Below are 19,172 nucleotides of genomic sequence, written 5' to 3'. Positions count from 1 at the left end.
AGAAGCCTCCAGGTCCCATTGCACCCTTCTAACGCCACACTCACCTGGGGGCTCCATTGTAATGGGGGGAGGCGGGGTTTGGGCTGAAAGCAAATGGACAGTTAATGGTGAATGGGATGGGGGGGGCGTCCATTTCCACAATAAACTCCACCCCATCCTAACCCACATATAGGTTCCAGTCTGGTTCACCTGCTCCCAAGCGGCGGAACTGGAATCCCCATGTGGAGGTGACGTAGGAGGCGATGGAGCCGCTCTCAATGACCGAGAAAAGCACCTGGCGGATCTGGTCCTCGTCCACGTTCCTTTCGGAGCCCACGTCCAGCTCCACGAAGATGTAGCCGTCAATCTCTCTGGGGGGGGGGAAGGAGGTGTGTGGGCACGATTCACGGACCCAGCATGTGCTGAAGGGGGTAAAACCTGAGTCTGGAGACAGGGTCCAATTCCCACCTCCCACCTGACTCTTCCTTTCCAGGGATTGTGCTGTTCAGATCCTAAAACAGTGTTTCCCAAACCTGGCTCTCGAGCTGCTTTGGGGACTGATTTAGGGATGATGGGAGTTGTAGTCCAAAGCCAGCTGGAGACCCAAGTTTGGGAACCACTGTCCTAAAATATCCCTCTTTCTTTTTTGTATAATTTTTCATTAAATTTTCTATTTTACAATTTAGAATACTCATTTAAGCATCCTTAAAATATTAATGACTTCCCTTCGTCTCTTTCCATGGTTCATTTTGCATATCATAAATCCCTGCATGTTTTACAAAAACTAAACCATTATTACATCCACCAAAACTTATTTACACTGAATTAATCTTAATGCTGCCAACGTTTTCAGCTGTACAGAATTATTTCCCATATATTCAATACACCTTTTTCAATCTTATCTAAACATATGTTCTTCTTGTTCTCTTATTCTATATGTTAAGTCTGCAAGCTGCACATATTCCGGCAGCTTAAGTTGCCATTCTTCTTCGGTTGGGACCTCGCTCGTTTTCCATTTTTGGGCTAACAAAACACGGGCTGCAGTAGTGGCATACATAAATAACCTTTTTTGACACCTGGGAATTTCAGTCTGAATGTATCCCCAAGAAAATGGACTCTGTTTTGTTTTTGTTTTGTTTTTTTGGAAAAGTACTTTTAAAACATTTTTTTCCAATTCATTACGGATCATTTCCCAATACTCTTTTAACCTTTTACAAGTCCACCACATGTGAAAGAACTTCCCTCAACCTCTTTGCATCTCCTAAAATATCTCAATTTGCAGCTGTTGATTAAAAGAAACAAACAGGAGAGGGGAAACAAGTTTCTGGATCTCGTCATCTCTTCAACATTGGGACAAGGTCTTCTCTAAAGCAAGGCTGGGAAAGGGGTGATCCTTCAGATGCTGGAAAAACGTTGCCTTTCACCAGCCCCGGCCAGCATGCCTAGTGGTCAGGGCTGAGGGTGGGAGGCTGAGTCCAAGGACAGCTACAGGGTCCCTGTCCCTGCATTAAAAGGAGGTTGATTGGAGGTAGCCAGAGGCACTGAATGCAAGTTATGGTCTACTTCAGTGATGGGAAACCTGTAGCCTTCAAATGTTGTCCGCTTGGACTACTGCAATGCACTCTGCGTGGGGCTACCTTTGAAGGTGACCCGGAAACTACAACTAATCCAGAATGCGGCAGTTAGACTGGTGACTGGGAGCGGCCGCCGGGACCACATAACACCGGTCCTGAGAGATCTGCATTGGCTCCCAGTTTCCGAGCACAATTCAAAGTGTTGGTGCTAAAGCCCTCAACGGCCTCGGTCCAGTATATCTGAAGGAGCGTCTCCACCCCCCATCGTTCTGCCTGGACGCTGAGGTCCAGCTCTGAGGGTCTTCTGGCGGTTCCCTCACTGCGAGAAGCAAAGCTACAGGGAACCAGGTAGAGGGCCTTTTCGGTAGAGGCGCCCGCCCTGTGGAACGCCCTCCCTTCAGATGTGAAGGAAATAAGCAGCTATCTTCTCTTTAAAAGACATCTGAAGGCAGCCCTGTTCAGGGAAGTTTTTAATGTGTGACATTTTAATGTATTTTTAATCTTTGTTGGAAGCCGCCCAGAGTGGCTGGGGAAGCCCAGCCAGATGGGAGGGGTACAAATAATAAATTGTTGTTGTTGTTGTTGGCACTTCAGCAATCACTAGCCAGCATGGTCAACGGTCAGGAAGGATGTGAGTTCGAATCCAACGTCATCTGGAGCCCAGCAACGTCTTGAGGGCCACACATTCCCTTTCCCTCTTCTAAAACAAAGCAAGATTGTGATGGAGGCAGCTAGGGGCAGTGAAGGCAAGTGACAGTCTAGTTCCGGGATGGCAGCCTTTTGGGTGTTGCTAGACTCCAGCTCCATCCAGCCCTGGCCACTAGCATTGCCCATTGTAGAGATGGGAGTTGTAGTTCTGGACCAGCCCAGGTGTCCCCCTTTTTCTAAGGCCATTCTTGGCGGGCTTCTTTGTCTTTCTCCTACACTCTGCTTGCTCCCACAATCTCACATCACCCGGTTAAGAGTTTCTGCCTGCAATGTAAGCTCCTTAAAAGAAAACAGCAAAAGCGGGGGTTAAATCCTGCCTCCGTGGCACCCTGGACATGGAAACCAGCCCCTGGACTCACTTGATGAAGACCACGCTAACCACCTGCTCTCCGGGGATCTTGTAGTATTCAGACTCCAGCTGCGGAGAGAAAATTGCATCAGCCTCGTAGAATTGCAGAGTTGGAAGGGGCCCAAATCGTCACTTAGTCCAATCCCCTGAAATGCAGGAATCACTGCCAGGGTAGAACCATTTTGCAGCATTCAAGGTGTTTGCTGCTCTGACCTTTCGGGGGATAAGGAAGAGGGCCGATTCTGCTGCATCTGGTACTGAGAGGGCCCCCCAGTCCCGCTAGCTCATCGCAAGACTGTTGTGGCTAATTTTAAAATCTACTCATTTACTTATCTGCAATATTTCTAAGCCACCCTTAAAACACACACACACACAAAATACAAAGCAAATTAAATTACAATTGTGTTAAACCAGGCTTCCTCAACCTCGGCCCTCCAGATGTTTTAAGCCAGCCTTTCTCAACCTGTGGGTCCCCAGATGTTGTTGAACTACAACTCCCATCACCCCTAGCTAGCAAGGCCAGAGCTCAGGGATGATGGGAGTTGTAGTCCAACAGCATCTGGGGACCCACAGGTTAAGAACCGCTGTTTTAAGCCTACAACTCCCAAGATCCCTAGCTAGCAGGACCAGTGGGATGATGGGAATTGTAGTCTCAAAACATCTGGAGGGAGGAGGTTGAGGAAGCCTGTGTTAAACGATGCACTGAAAGCTATGCAAAGCTGTCTGCTTGTCCCCAAACACACATTTTCACTGCCTGCAACAGGAGATCTGGGGAGATCAGAGGCGTGTGCGTTTCATCACCATGGAGCCACTGCAGAAAAGGCCCTGCTCCTGATATATTATCATCTTAACTCCAGGGAGGGTGGAACGTGGAACAGGGATACCCTAGCAGATGTTAAAACATTGAGTTCAAGGGAATCTTATGGGAGTAGGTGCTTATTTTGATCCAAACACACAGGGGTATAAAAATCAGAGGAGGGTAAGACTGTCCAAAGGGTCATGATCTCTGTCCCCTTGGGACGGCTCCTTTGTGGAAATGGGACAGAATCAGGCCTTACCGTGTCCACCACCGCTTTGGAGACATCCTGGAACTCCTCTGAGTTGACATCATCCAGGCGGGAGCTGTAGTCGATGGACTTTGTGAAATTCACCAGGGCCCGGAAATAGACTAGAGGGGAGAGATGATGGAAAGGAGATATTTAGGAGATTGTTGGTCCCGTTAGTGACTTAATACAGAAGATAGCCTTCTCTTGCCTAAACACTCATGACGACAGATACTAATGAGAATTCTTGTGTGTGTCGAAAGTTTCCTATCTGCAAGGTAGCATCGGAGACAGGGAAGCCCAATGATGGAGGTAGAGAGGGGCAGTGAAGGCAAATGATGGCCTAGTTCACAGAGATTCTCTCAAGGCAAATCTTTAAAAATGTAGTATAAACGCCGACAACTGGGAAACACCGGCCTGCGAGCGCTCCAATTGGAGAACAGTGTTTACCAAAAGTGTCATGGGCTTTGAAGATGCTCGAACTCAGGACCATAGCTGTCAACTTTCAGATTTGAAAATAAGGGATCAGCAGCCTTGAAAATAAGGGATCAGCAGCCTCACCTGTCCCGGGGACAGTCTATGGGATATGTAACAATCCGGGATAGCAGCGGGAAACGGCGCTGAAATAAGAGAATTTCCCACCAAAAAAGGGAAGGTTGACAGCTATGCTCAGGACGCAAGGGAGAAATGTGAGGAAGGGGAAGGCACACTTGGAAAACCTTCACCGTGATCAACTCCAGCCTGGAAACCTCTGTCCCCACTATGGAAGGATGTGTGGATCCAGAATTGGCCTCCACAGTCACTTACAGACTCACTGCTAAAACCGTGTTTATGGAAGACAATCTTACTTGGCTACGAGGGATTGCCGAAGAAGAAGGAGGAGGAGGAGAAGGAGAAAAAGGAGGAGGAGGAGGAGGAGGAGGAGGAGGAGGAGGAGGAGGAGAAGGAGGAGGAGGAGGAGGAGGAGAAGAAGAAGAAGAAGAAGAAGAAGAAGAAGAAGAAGAAGAAGAAGAAGTTGTTCACAGAGGGGAAACCTCTGGCCTTCAAGCACTGTCGGGATGCCAGCTCCCATTAGCCAACATGGCCAACAGTAAGAGACAATTGGAGTCCAAGAACATCTGGAAGGCCACATGTTCCCTGCTCAGGATCAGAGGAAGGCAGTGGGGTAATGGAGGCAAGCAAGGTGCAACGAAGGCAAGTGAGGGCCTAGTTGCCGGAACCGGGGAAAGAACACGTCGCCGACTTCCTGCAAAATGGAAGCTGCCGGAGATGCGAGTGCGAAGGATTTCAAAACCCTAACTGTAGCGCAAGGGAACTCTTGCCAGAGAATGTGTGTGTGTGTGTGTGTGTGTGTGTGTCTCAAATGAAAGGCACCAAATATGCCACCCCACCCAGGCGATAGCTTTCATGAGACATGCCTCCCTGCTCCCACACAGGCATGCAAGGCCTCAGCAGACCCCTCCTTCCGAGATGGGGTGGTGAGGTGGAAGTCCGTGAAGGGGAGGGAAAGAGAGACAAAAAGGCCCTGGATATCAGCCTCGCCACCCCCAGATTTCACACAGGCTGCCTGCCAGGAGCACTGGCCAGCGGCAGCTCCCAGGCGCAGCTGCGAGGCGAGCCAAGCGACGGAAGGGTGTGCGACAGCAACGTTTTCAGGGCTCCGGGTGCCTCTGCAGCGAGAGCCGCGTCTGCATCAGGCGCTTTCCCTGCAGGGAAACGGAACGGGGGCAAGAGGCAGCTCTGCTTGGCTGCTACCTTTCATCCGAGGTAGTTAACTGGGGCCCTTAACTGCACTTTTTGAATGGGGAGCTAGGACACGGCCCGGCTGGTCTTGTTGTCTGGCTGCACAGCAGCCCTGAGGCAGGACACAGTTATACGGCAAAAAAGAGCAAAGAGCAGGGAATCGTAGATTCACAGATTTAGAAGAGGGACCCAAGGGTCATCTAGTCCAACCCGCTGCAAGGCAGGAATCACTGCCAGGGTAGTGACTGGCCTCTTGGCTTCCAGCCTCTGTAGAATTCAAGGTGTTTGCTGCTCTGACTTTGTGGGGGAAGAAGAAAGAGGGTTGATTCTGCTGCTTCTGGTACTGAGAGGGGGCCCCAGACCTGCTAGCTCATCATCACAAGGCTCTTTGGCTGGTTTTAAAATGTAATCATTTACTTATCTGCAATATTTCCAAGCCACCTTTAAAACACACACACAGAGCAAATTAAATTACAATTGTGTTAAACGGTGCATTGAAAGCTAGGCAAAGTTGTCTGCTTGTCCCCAAACACACATTTTCACTGCCTGCAGCAGGAGATCTGGGGAGATCAGAGGCCTGTTTCTTAGCAGAGTGCGTTTCATCGCCAGGGAGCCACTGCAGAAAAGGCCCCGCTCTTGAGACATGATAATCTTAACTCCAGTTAACTGGGGCCCTACACTGCTCGGCTGGTCTTGCGTCTGGCTGCACAGCAGCCCTGGGGTAGGACAAAGAGCAGGGAATTGTAGAATCAAGAGGACACCAAGGGTGATCTACTCCAAAGCCCTGCAATGCAGGAATCACTACTAAAGAATTCATGACAGGTGGCCATCTAGGAAGAGGCAGGTGATGTGACCAAGGCTAGGCACTGAGTCAAAACAGGAACCCTGAGACTACTACTACTACTACTACTACTACTAATAATAATAATAATAATATATTTATACCCCGTCCATCTGGCTGGGTTTCCTAGCTGCTGTATTGTTTTCAACAGATCCACTCTGAGCAGGACTGTTTATTTATTGATTATATTTCTGTCCCTCTTTTTTCCTCCAGTGAGCTCAAGGCGGCCTACATGATTCTCCCTCCCTGTTTTTTTCTCACAACAGCCTTGTGAGGTAGGTTAGGCTGAGAGAGAAGTGATGCTGGCCCAACATTACCCAGGGAGCTTCATGGCTGAGTTGGGGGATTTGAACCCTGGTCTCTCCAAGGTCTTATGCCATGCTGCCTTTCTGCTTCAGGATGAGAACAGAAATAGTGTGGCAGTGGCACGGCGGCAGCGGCAGGCCCCATTAGCTAAAGTGGTACCTCAGGTTAAGAACAGTTTCAGGTTAAGAACGGACCTCCAGAACGAATTAAGTTATTAACCCGAGGTACCACTGTAATGTCTTTTTTTTTCCTCTCCCCCCCCCCCTTTGAATTTATTCGGCTTATTTGTGGGTGCGGCTTATATCCAGGCCAATACGGTATTACTTCCCTTGGTCTGGACACTAGACTTCTGTGGATGCAGCCCAGAATTGCTTTAGCCCTCCTTCTCCAACTCCCAAGACAGCAACCCAAGGCAGGGATGCCAGGGTGCCTGTATCCCACTCCAATGCAGCCCGGGCAAACAGGGGTACCCGTTGTCCGACCCATACAAAGGCCCCATTCAGATGCCCCATGTGCCACTGTGCCCCCATGACCTGGCAAGAGCTGCCCGCTCCTCCCTGCCTTGCAGAGTCACCCCCAAAGAATGTGCCATGCCCATGGATTCAAACAGCCCTTTCTAATGCCCTAACAGTATTTTTTTCCTAAGGGGGATGAATGTTTGGGTGAAGGAAATGGTAAGGAGCGGTTTTCTCACCCCCCCCCCCAAAGAAAACCCTTGCCTTACTCTCTTCCTTGCCACAGCCACATGCAAATCTTTCATGCCAGGCTCTGCAACTCTTTTTGGGGGGGTGACCCAAATTGTTGCCTCTGGGGTTAGTATCACCCCTAGGATCAATTCAGCCCCTTGAAGCTCAGGGCTTTTGGGGCTGTGGCCTTGATCTGGTGGAACGCTCTGTCACAAGAGACTAGGGCCCTGCGGGACTTGACATCTTTCCGCAGGGTCTGCAAGACAGAGCTGTTCCGCCTGGCCTTTGGCCAGGGCACAGTCTGACCCCCTCCTTCGGTAATCCTCACAGAATTCTAGCCCAACAGTTGCCATTAATTCGATTTTGAATTGATTTTAGAATAAATTGATTTTAGAATGCTGTGTTACTTTTATTGTTGTTAGCTGCTCTGAGCCCGGCTTCGGCTGGGGAGGGTGGGGTATAAATAAAATTTATTATTATTATTATAGTGGTACCTCTGGTTACGTACTTAATTCGTTCCAGAGGTCTGTTCTTAACCTGAAACTGTTCTTAACCTGAAGCACCACTTTAGCTAATGGGGCCTCCCGCTGCCGCCGCGCCGCTGGAGCACAATTTCTGTTCTCATGCTGAAGCAAAGTTCTTAACCCGAGGTACTATTTCCGGGTTAGTGGAGTCTGTAACCTGAAGCATATGTAACCCGAGGTACCACTGTAGTATTGTTGTTGTTGTTGTTGTTGTTGTTGTTGTTGTTGTTGTTGTTATTATTTTAAGTGCTGGAAACTCAGCTCTGGAAGGTGGGAGCAAAACAGCAGAGAAAGGTGCTTCCTCTGAGCGCATGCAGAGTGCAGCTCCCTCTCTGCTGGGGCACAGCCATTGTCAGGGAATAGGCAGGCAGCTTTTATCTCTTTTGGTTTCATGGCATTCATATCCCGCTATTCTCCCCCTTCTACATTTAATCTTCACAACAGCCCTGTGAGGTATGTCAGGCTGAGAGGCAGGGAGGCTGATCCCCAAGTTCACACCCAGTGAACTTCGTGGCCGAGTGGAGGGATTTGAACCCAAGTCCGAAGCTGAAACCACTATGAAATACTGGCTCTCAGAGACAAAAAGCATTTTGGGGGTTGTGGCCCCCTCTGAACAGGGCAAGGGATGAGGCAGCGGCCTGGGGCAAGCCTGCTGCCCCAGGAGCAATGTCAAGGCTGAATCTCCTGCCACAGCCCCACTCGTTTGGGACAAGGCCTGGGAGATGGCCTGGGGCACATCTGGGGAGCCAGATGTGGGCTTGCGAGGAGAAGCCATCTTGGCCCCAGCTCCAGGAAAGGCATTACAAAAGGAGTTACAAACAGACCCATAGAAGGTGGGTTGGGGTGGCAGGCCCCTTCTAAACAAAGGAAGGATTTTAAGGGGAAAGGCTCCACAATCAGAAGCAGTAATACTTCAGAATTCCTGTTTCTGGGAATCACGGGGATTCCAGCTTCTTTCGCACCCGGGTCCTGCTTGCGGGCTTCCCACAACAGGCATCTGGTTGGCTGCTGTGACAGCATGACTCTGTGGACTAGATGGGGCACACTGGCCTGATCCAACAGGCCCTCCTTAGCTTCACTGGCAGTAGCGACCAGCTACGCTCAACCGATGGAGCCTCCAGATGCAGGCACAGTCTACCTCCAAATCCTTGTGACTCACAAGCGAGGAGGGTGCTGCTTCTGCACCCTGGGGCTGCTGCCCGTTGGAGTATCTGTTTGGCCACGGTGCGAACCGGACGCTTAGGCCAGATGAGGTTTTTTGGCCTGATCCGGTCACCAGGCTCTTAAAGAGAGGGAAGAGGCCTGGCAAAGGAGGCAGGGTGGGGGTGGCGGAGCAGAGCACCAGAGAATCCCAGGCAAATATCCAGGCAGATTTATCCGCCTGCACCCTGTAGAGGCCTGGCCAGCCTTGGCAACTGTCACCCCCCCCCCCCCCGGCGCTGCAGTTGCTCCAGTCGTGTAAAAATCAGCCCCAAGTCTTTGATTCCTTTTAAGGAGCCCTGCGCTCAGTGCCTCGCCTCTCGCTCCCTGGGGCGGGTGAGCTGGAAAATCGCTTTGAGTCGCAAAAGGAGAACAATAAAAGAGAGAGAGAGAGAGAGAGAGGTCTGCAGGCTTCTTCCTGTTGGCTGAGTCAGTTTGGCTGGCCAAACCTCCCCTTCCCTCATTGCAAAAGTCCAGGGGTAGAGAGATCGCCCATGGCATCATCACAAAGCACTCCTTAAACGCCCACCCAAAAATTCCCAGGCACCCAACTTGTTCTCGGATAGAATCACGGGAAGCTGTCTTCGTCGACCGAGTCGGACCATCGGTCCACCTAGCTCAATAATGTTGACTCTGACTGGCAGCAGCTCTGCAGGGAGATTTCCAGCACTACCTGGTGACGCCACCCTGAGCTGAACCTGCAAAGCAGGCGCTCTAACCACTGAGCACCATTGCCCTCGCTCCACGACACCCCTCTCCCTGCCAGACAATTTCCAGCAGGCAGCTAATTATTCCATTGCCCCCCACCACCAAAAAAACAGCTTTCTTCTGACCATAACAATGGCTTTGGGGGGGCACAGCGGGGCACCCCAACTCAGCCCCCTCCTGGCAGCATAGCCTCTGGCTTTCTTCACATGCAGGCTGCAATGACCCATGCTGGGTGGTGTTATAAGAATATTAAATAAACCTTCATAAATGTACAAGGCAAACACATGCATAAGTATATAAACCATGTGTCTGAAATAGTATACAGGAGAACAATCCTAAAGCCATTTTGACTCTCCCAAACCATTTTGACTCTCCCAAATTGTCCTCAAATATTTCTCTGAAAGGAGGAAGGAAATGGCATTGACTTTTGCTTACCTGTCTTAAGGGCGTATTTGTGTATGAAGAGGGTGAGCCTGTGACCTGAATTCAGGAATTCAGGTATTTACCATCACAAAAGAATGGTCAGGCTGCCCAGGTAAAGCAATCAGTGACCATTATCAGGTATCCTAGGATTTCTGCTGGAGACTGCCTCTTGTGATGTATTTCTGCTGTAGACCACCCCCTTCTGTGATGTATGTATGATGTTTTGGGGGGTGGTCTCTGGCTACAAGGTGGGCAGCTTCAAAAGTCTATATAAGGGCTTGCACACCATTGTTCTGGGTTCCTCCTCCCTCCTGCGTGTGGTGAGTGGGGACCCTGTTGCAACAGTTGGATAAAGATCAGGCTTACTAGCCGCTTTGTTTCTCAATATTCTCTGGCTGGCCTCTGTTATTTTCTCCTACCGATGGGGAATCCACTTAAGGACTCTATATGGGCTCTTGGATACCCCATAAGGGAAAAGGAGGAGTTTTTTCTATAACAGTGGGTTAGGGACTAGCCACTTACTGAGCAGAGAGTCGTCCTCAGGGGTCTCTGCACCCGTCATACTTGCAGGGGGAGGGAGCCCGACAGGAGGAGGAGATGGAAGGTCTGCAGAGAAGAGAAGAGGAGAGGAGAGGAGAGGAGAGGAGAGGAGAGGAGAGGAGAGGAGAGGAAAAACCAGTTTTGTTATTGAAAATTCTAGTGCCCAACTAAGAGTAACAGAAAAGGAAGGACACAGAAATTTGGAAGGAAGGATGGAGAGGTTTGATTATTGAGGCAGCTGACGAAGGAATAATAGAATCATAGAATTGTAAAGTTGGAAGGGACCCTGAGGGTTGTTGTAAGAATTTATAAATCTCAAATATATAAATCATATGTTCATAGATTTACAGGGCAAACACACACATAAGGATATAAACAACGTGCCTCAAATAGTACAGGAGACCCATTCTGAAGTCATTTTGACTCTCCCAAATTGTCCTCAAATATTTCTCTATAGAGAGGAAGGAAATGGGAAAGCCTCTCTGTTGTCTTTTGCTTACCTGTCTTAAGGGCGTATTTGTGTGTGAATAGGGTGAGCCTGTGACCAGGATTCAGGAATTTAAAGTATTTACCTTCGCAAAGGAAAGGCCAGGCCGCTCAGGTAAAGCAATCAGTGACCATTAACAGATATCCTGGCAAACAGGTTTTCTGCTGGAGACAGCCTCTTGTGATGTATTTCTGCTGTAGACCACCCCCTTCTGTGATGCATATATGATGTTTTGGGGGAGTGGTCTTGGGCTCCAGGGTGGGCAATTTCAAAAGTCTATATAAGGGTTTAATGAGACGTGGGTGGCGCTGTGGGTTAAACCACAGAGCCTAGGGCTTGCCGATCAGAAGGTCGGCAGTTTGAATCCATGCGACGGGGTGAGCTCCCATTGCTCGGTCCCTGCTCCTGCCAACCTGGCAGTTCGAAAGCACCTCAAAGTGCAAGTAGATAAATAGGTACCGCTGTGACGGGAAGGTAAACGGCGTTCCCGTGCGCTGCTCTGGTTTGCCAGAAGCAGCTTAGTCATGCTGGCCACATGACCCGGAAGCTGTACGCCGGCTCCCTCGGCCAATAAAGCGAGATGAGCACTGCAATCCCAGAGTCGGTCACAACTGGACCTAATGGTCAGGGGTCCCTTTACCTTTACCTTGGGCTCCAGGGTGGGCAATTTCAAAAGTCTATATAAGGGTTTATGCACCATTGTTCTGGGTTCTTCTTCCCTCCTGCATGTGGTGAGTGGGGACCCTGTTGCAACAGATCAATAAAGATCAGGCTTACTAGCTGCTTTGCTTCTCAATATTCTCTGGTTGGCCTCTGTTATTTTCTCCTACTGTTAGGGAACCCACTTAAGGACTCTATACGGGCTCTTAGATACCCCAAAAGGGAAAAGGAGCAGGTTTCCCCCCTTATAACAATGTCATCTAGTCCAACCCCTTGAAATGCTGAAATATGCAGCTGTCCCAGATGGGGACTGATCCTGCAACCTTGGCATCATCAGCACCATGGGTAGGCAAACTAAGGCCCAGGGATCGGATCAGGCCCAAACGCCTCCTAAATCCGGCCCACGGATGGTCCGGGAATCAGCGTGGTTTTACATGAGTAGAATGTGTCCTTTTATTTAAAATGCATCTCTGGGTTATTTGTGGGGCATAGGAATTCATTCATTTCCCCCCAAAAATATAGTCCGGCCCCCCACATGGTCTGAGGGACCGGGGACCAGTCCCCTGCTGAAAAAGTTTGCTGACCCCTGCTCTAACCAACTGAGGAAGGCAAGTAGGGCAGGAAAATTTGGCTATTGAGCGCTGAATGGTCAACCATCAATAGGAGGGAAGGAAGTAGACATATGAGGCAGGAAGGGGGGCCAAGACGAAAGGACGAAGCATGGGCACGCAGACTGCTATGCTCCCCAACAACAACCCTCACCTCAATGTCCTTCCAGTCACACGCCTCATAACCCCCTCTCTGCAGCCCACCTGCCTCCCCCCCACCCATCTGAAACGCCTCCATTGCCCCATCTGTTCAGCCAGGACAGGGGTCAGCAAACTTTTTCAGCAGGGGGCTGGTCTACTGTCCCTCAGATCTTGTGGGGGGCCGGACTATATTTTTTTGAGGGAAATAATGAACAAATTCCTATGCCCCACAAATAACCCAGAGATACCTTTTAAATAAAAGCACACGTTCTACTCATGTCAAAACACCAGGCAGGCCCCACAAATAACCCAGAGATGTACCGTATTTTTCGCCCTATAGGACGCACTTTTTCCCTCCAAAAATGAAGGGGAAATGTGTGTGCGTCCTGTGGTGCGTATGCAGGCTCCTTGGCTTCAGCGATAGCAACGTGAAGCCTGCGCTCCGGAGGCTTCGCATTGCTTTCGCTGAAGACAGGAGAGTCTGCTCTTTGAGGCTGGTGGTGGGGGAAAGCAGCGCTTCCCCCCACCGCCAGCCCCACAAGCTGGGTCGAAAAGCCCGCAGGAGCCACGCGCTCTTTAAAGGGAATTCCCCCACCTCGTAGAAAAGCCCGCAGGAGCCGCGCAGCCTTTAAAGAGCGTGCCGCTCTTGGGGGCTTTTCCCCAAGGAGGGAGAAGGGACTGACTGGCCGAGTCAGTCCTTTCTCCCTCCTGTGGGCTTTTGCGGGAGATGGGGGAATTCCCCCACCTCCCGCAAAGGCACGCAGAAGCCGCACGCTCTTTAAAGGGTGCGCGGCTTCTGCTGGCTTTTCCCCGAGGAGGGAGAAGGGACTGACTGGCCGTTTCAGTCCCTTCTCCCTCCTGGTCGAAAAGCCGCGCGCGACTCCTGCGGGCTTTTGCGGGAGGTGGGGGAATTCCGCCACCTCCCGCAAAAGCAGGGAAAAGGTCTTGGAGTAGCGCACAGGCTGCAGGGCTGTGGGGGGGGGAATCATATTTTTTTCCATGATTCCCCCCCCCCTGAAAACTAGGTGCGCCCTGTGGGCCAGTGCACCCTATAGGGTGAAAAATACAGTATTTTAAAGAAAAGGACACACATTCTACTCATGTAAAAACACCAGGCAGGCCCCACAAATAACACAGAGATGCATTTTAAATAAAAGGACACATTCTACTCATGTAAAAGCAAGCTGATTCCTGGACCGTCCGTGGGCAGGATTTAGAAGGTGATTGGGCCGGATCCAGCCCCCCGGGCCTTAGTTTGCCTACCCAAGAGCCAGGAGAGCTGTGGTCCTCCACGCCCGGAGTGATGCTCTTCCAAAATGGGTGATGACATCAGAAACAGTTGCGCCCCCACCTCCCCAAAGCCAACCAGACCAGAGGAGTTTATAACTGCAGGCGAAGAATAAGCATGGTTCAGCATAGTACATCTGGGGGGGAAATGAGCTCTGTGCATTGTTTTGAATTTCCTCTGAATTCTGACGCAGGCTTGCAGGTCTGTGGGGTGTGTCTGACGGCTGTGTGAGGAAGGGAACATGAAACAGCATGGGCGTGTGTGCAGAGGTTTGTGCTTCCAACGCCCCCCACCCACCCACTGGATGTACCGTATTTTTCGCTCTATAAGATGCACCAGACCACAAGACGCACCTAGTTTTTGGAGGAGGAAAACAAGAAAAAAAATATTCTGAATCTCAGAAGCCAGAACAGCAAGAGGGATCGCTGCGCAGTGAAAGCAGCAATCCCTCTTGCTATTCTGGCTTCTGGGATAGCTGCGCAGCCTGCATTCGCTCCATAAGACGCACACACATTTCCCCTTACTTTTTAGGAAGGAAAAAGTGGGTCTTATAGAGCAAAAAATACGGTATCCCCCCCACCTTCAACTCCCCCCCAATCTTGGCAACCCCCTTGGCTCCCAGATAGAGGGCCGTAGCCCCAAACTTCCAAGGGACTCGCCCCACCAGATCCCACCTCCCCTTGGAATGCCTCAAGGGGAGCAGAGATGGTCTGGGGTTTTCCCCCAACCAAGATGTCAAAAGGAGTGGAGTCGCTTAAAATAAAAATACATGCATGTGCATAGACCCAAATTCTGCGGCAGGCCCAGGCAGCAGAGGAGGGACTGCACCCGACATAAACTTTACACACCCTCCCTGCTTTTGCAAGCAGGGATCTAGACCTCTCTCTCCCCCCCCCCCCGGCTTTTTAAAAGTAATTTGTTTTCCCTTCTAAAAGCTTTGCTTACGGGATGAAAAACACAAACACGCACGCAACAGCTGCTGCCTTGTTTGCAAGAGGGCCCCATCGACTTGCACGCAAAACATCTCTGGCAGCAAGTGGTGTAGCTGGTGTACCCGGGAGGGTTGTCGCCAGTGCCAGCCCTACTCAGAGTAGACCCACTGAAGCTCATGAGCATGCATGACTTGGGTTCATTCGTTTCAGTGGGTCCGCTTCGAGGAGAACGTGACTCGATGCGCCTCAACAAATTTAAAGCACATTCCCCCCATGGAAATGTAGTTTGGCGCCCACCAAGAGAGCTACAGTTCCCAGCACCCACAAGAAACTACAATTCCCAGCACCCACAAGAAACTACAGTTCCCAGATTTCTTCTTTGGGTATGTGTGTGTGTGCTTTAAATCCATGATGCGTATGCAGCCAATGTTTGTTTTCCCCTCTGAAAGTCACTCCAAATGCACACCTCTATATCAATTGACCACATGACCATTTGTGTTGGGGGCCCCTGCACCCCAACATCTCTGCAGGGGGAATAAAGAGGGGAAGGCCATGCCCCCCCCCCACACCTTAGCTGCCTTATGCCAAATCAAACATACACCGCATTGAGCTCAATAACATCAACACTGGCTGGCAGCAACACTGGGGTTTCAGGTATTTGCATCCTTACGGGCAGATGCTGCCAGAAATTGAACCCAGGGCCTTGCAGTATTTTGGCAAATAATCTCAGCACTCTCAGCCTTGCTCCTAAGTAGAGGAGCTGACACACACCCTGCGCAGACCTAAGCTAGAAGGCAGAATCTGGTCTATTCCTGGTTGGTTGTCCTTTAAAAAAAAGATGGTTCAGGGACAGATAAAGGTGGATTCTGTTCCTTCTCTCCCAAGCTTCCAACTCCCGCACTGAGAGGCAGTATGGCATAGTGGTTAGAGTCTCGGACCGGGACCTGGGAGACCACGGTTCAAATCCCCCCCAACTCAGACAAGAAGCTCACTGGTTGACCTTGACGACCAATCCCTGCCTCTCAGTCTAACCTACCTCACAGGGTTGTTGTGGGGATGGAATGTGGGGAAAGGCCATGTCGGAGGAAAAGGTAGGATAGAATGGCAATAAATAAAGGAACCAGGAAGCTGGAAATGAGCACAGATGCTCTGGATAGTCGAAGGGGCCAGAGGCGACTTCTCCTGCCGAGTAAGCTCCAGGCAAGACAGGCCTCTGCCTTTCCAAAAAGCCTCCCCCACAGTTGGATGGGCCTCTTGGGTCGGGAATGGGATGGGGCCGTCAGGGATTCATCTCGCCAGCGGCTCTGGAAACCACCCCAGGCCTCTCCTGCCCACGGCTCAGGCAGGAATCCGGAACCAGACAACCTCCGTGGCACGACCAGGCATGCCGCAGGCTCTTGCCGGTTGCCAGCACAGACCAGATGCCCCAAATGGGAGCTCAGGAGCAAGGTCTGGTGGGCGAGAGGCATCGGGAGACGAAGAACAGAGGAAGAAGAGTCCTGGTGGATCAGACCAGTGGCCCGTCCAGTTCAGCATTCCCTTCTCCCAGTGGCTCCCAGTTGCCCCTTATAGGAAACCTGCTAGAAAAATGCAACCTGTGCTGGCGATTAATGTACTCAGAACAATAATTATACATACATTAGCAACCTTCCGAGAAAAATACAAAACATCAAACAAACCACAAAGACTTGCAAATGACCCAGCCTAAAATGATCTTACAATGTCTGGTTTCAATAGATTTTTCAAATGCTTAACTCAGTCAGTTCATGAAGATACCAACAAAAGGTAAGTTCGATGATATTCACAATACAATATTGTGAATATTCACAATATTCACAATGGGACGTGGGTGGCACTGTGGGTTAAACCACAGAGCCTAGGACTTGCCGATCAGAAGGTCAGCGGTTCAAATCCCCGCCACGGGGTGAGCTCCCGTTGCTCGGTCCCTGCTCCTGCCAACCTAGCAGTTCAAAAGCACTTCTGGTTGCGCCAGAAGCGGCTTAGTCCTGCTGGCCACATGACCCGGAAGCTGTGCACCGGCTCCCTTGGCCAATAAAGCGAGATGAGCGCCGCAACCCCAGAGTCGGCCACGACTGGACCTAATGGTCAGGGGTCCCTTTACCTTTACCTTACAACTCTACTAGCATCTCTCAGTATTGTGAATATCATCGAACTTACCTTTTGTTGGTATCTTCATGAACTTATTTAATAGACTGAGTTAAGCATTTGAAAAATCTATTGAAACCAGACATTATAAGTTCATTTTAGGCTGGGTAGTTCGCAAGCTTTTATGGCTTTGTTTAATGTTTTGTATTTCCCCCATGGGAAACGAGCAAGCACAATTCGAGCACAATTTCACTGTGGATTTGAACACTGCACCGAATCCAAAGGCAAGTTGCACCGGTAGAACCTCAGCGCGTGACAGATTGTGCAATCTGAACAAAGTCACCCGCAACCTGCAATATTCATTCTCCCATGCCGCAACACCCCAGTAGGCGATGGTAACTTAAGAGCTTCGTTAGACGCAACCTTTTTATTCTACATTTCCCCCGTAAAATGGGAGCTTTTGTTTGTATTATTTAGGAGCTAAAATCTCCATCAGAGAACTACAGGGTCCTCTAGCTCAGCAGGAATCACAGCGGAAGAATTTCTGATAGACAGTCACCCAACCTCCGTTTAAAAATCTCCAAGTCCACCACCTTCTGAGGTTGGCCTGTGGTCTAAACCACTGAGCCGCTTGGGCTTGCCGATCAGAAGGTCGGCAGTTCGAATCCACACAACAGGGTGAGCTCCCATTGCTCTGCCCCAGCTCCTGCCAACCTAGCAGTTCGAAAGCAAAGTGCAAGTAGATAAATAGGTACCACTGTGGTGGGAAAGTAAACGGTGTTTCTGTGCGCTCTGGCACTTGTCACGGTGTTCCATTGCGCCAGAAGCAGTTTACTCATGCTGGTCACATGACCCGGAAAGCTGTCTGTGGCCAAACGCCGGCTCTCTCGGCCTGAAAGCGATATAAGCGCCGCAACCCCATAGTGGCCTTTGACTGGGCTTAACCGTCCAGGTTTTTTTTTTATGACTGATACCCGCATTCTGGTTAAAAAGGGACGTGGGTGGTGCTGTGGGTTAAACCACAGAGTCTAGGACTTGCCGATCAGAAGGTCGGCGGTTCGAATCCCCATGATGGGGTGAGCTCCCGTTGCTCGCTCCCTGCTTCTGCCAACCTAGCAGTTCGAAAGCACGCCAAAGTGCAAGTAGATAAATAGGTACCGCTCCGGCGGGAAGGTAAACGGGGTTTCCGTGCGCTGCTCTGGTTCGCCAGAAGCAGCTTAGTCATGCTGGCCAGATGACCTGGAAGCTGTACGCCGGCTCCCTTGGCCAATAAAGCGAGATGAGCGCCGCAACCCCAGAGTCGGCCACGACTGGACCTAATGGTCAGGGGTCCCTTTACCTTTACCTGCATTCTGACATTTGCAATCCAACTGATATCTGCGCTCTGACTCACAGATATGTCCAGGACCAGCCAATTTGGTTGAGGGACCATTGCAAATTTCTCCCCCGTCCTGCCCACCCATGTATGAAGGTGTTGGGAGCCCTGTTACACCCAGCTCAGGACTTCCTGCAAGCAGCTGCACCCCAGGGTGAGGCCAGCTCTACAGCCGGAGTTTCCTCGGGACGGGGGACTGTGGGGATTGAATCTGGAGACATCTTGTACCCCACCACTAGACCAAGACCCAGCTGGCCTCTTACCTGTGGGGAAGAGAGGCTCGATGGTGGAGAGAAGCTTGTCCGGGGAGACTGTTCCACTGCCGTTCTCGCCACTTCCATACCCATCTGCAAGGGAAGGCAAGAATCACGACGTGAGTGTCATCTGAGCCAGCATAGAGTCATAGCACTGTATAATTGGAAGGGACCCCTGAGGTTCATCTAGCCGAACCCTCGGCAATGCAGGAATCGCATAATAATAATAATAATAATAATAATAATAATTAGAGTTTATATACCATCCTATACCTGGAGATCTCAGGGCGGTTCACGGAAAAGATCACAAGATATATCAGAATAAAAGTGTTGGTGCTGACCTTTAAAGCCCTAAACGGCCTCAGCTCAATATACCTGAAGGAGCGTCTCCACCCCCATCATTCTACCCGGACGCTGAGGTCCAGCTCCGAGGGCCTTCTAGAAGTTCCCTCCCTGCGAGAAGCTAAGTTACAGGGAACCAGGCAGAGGGCCTTCTCGGTAGTGGCACCTGCCCTGTGGAACACCCTCCCACCAGATGTCAAGGAAATAAACAACCATCTGACTTTTAGAAGACATCTGAAGGCAGCCCTGTTTAGGGAAGCTTTTAATGTTTAATAGATTACTGTATTTAAATATTCTTTTGAAAGCCGCCCAGAGTGCGGGGTATAAATAATAATGGTAATAATATATTATTATT

General features: G+C 50.4%; 1 protein-coding gene across 1 annotated transcript; it reads right to left on the bottom strand.

The window, feature by feature from the left end:
* Positions 1-44: 44 nt before the first annotated feature.
* LOC308469177 (basement membrane-specific heparan sulfate proteoglycan core protein-like) lies at positions 45-18,568 on the bottom strand (the record flags this gene model as incomplete). Its single annotated transcript, XM_081024521.1, has 6 exons — positions 45-83; positions 190-350; positions 2,621-2,679; positions 3,669-3,778; positions 10,607-10,690; positions 18,485-18,568. Coding segments are annotated over 6 exons (537 nt in total), but the record flags the coding sequence as incomplete, so codon positions are not given.
* Positions 18,569-19,172: the final 604 nt, after the last annotated feature.

Source organism: Podarcis pityusensis (assembly GCF_964106645.2).
Source record: "Podarcis pityusensis genome assembly, contig: HAP1_SCAFFOLD_748, whole genome shotgun sequence".
Taxonomy (NCBI): Eukaryota; Metazoa; Chordata; class Lepidosauria; order Squamata; family Lacertidae; genus Podarcis; species Podarcis pityusensis.
The sequence above is the reverse complement of the archived record's forward strand: the minus strand, read 5'-3'. Positions and strand labels throughout refer to the sequence as shown.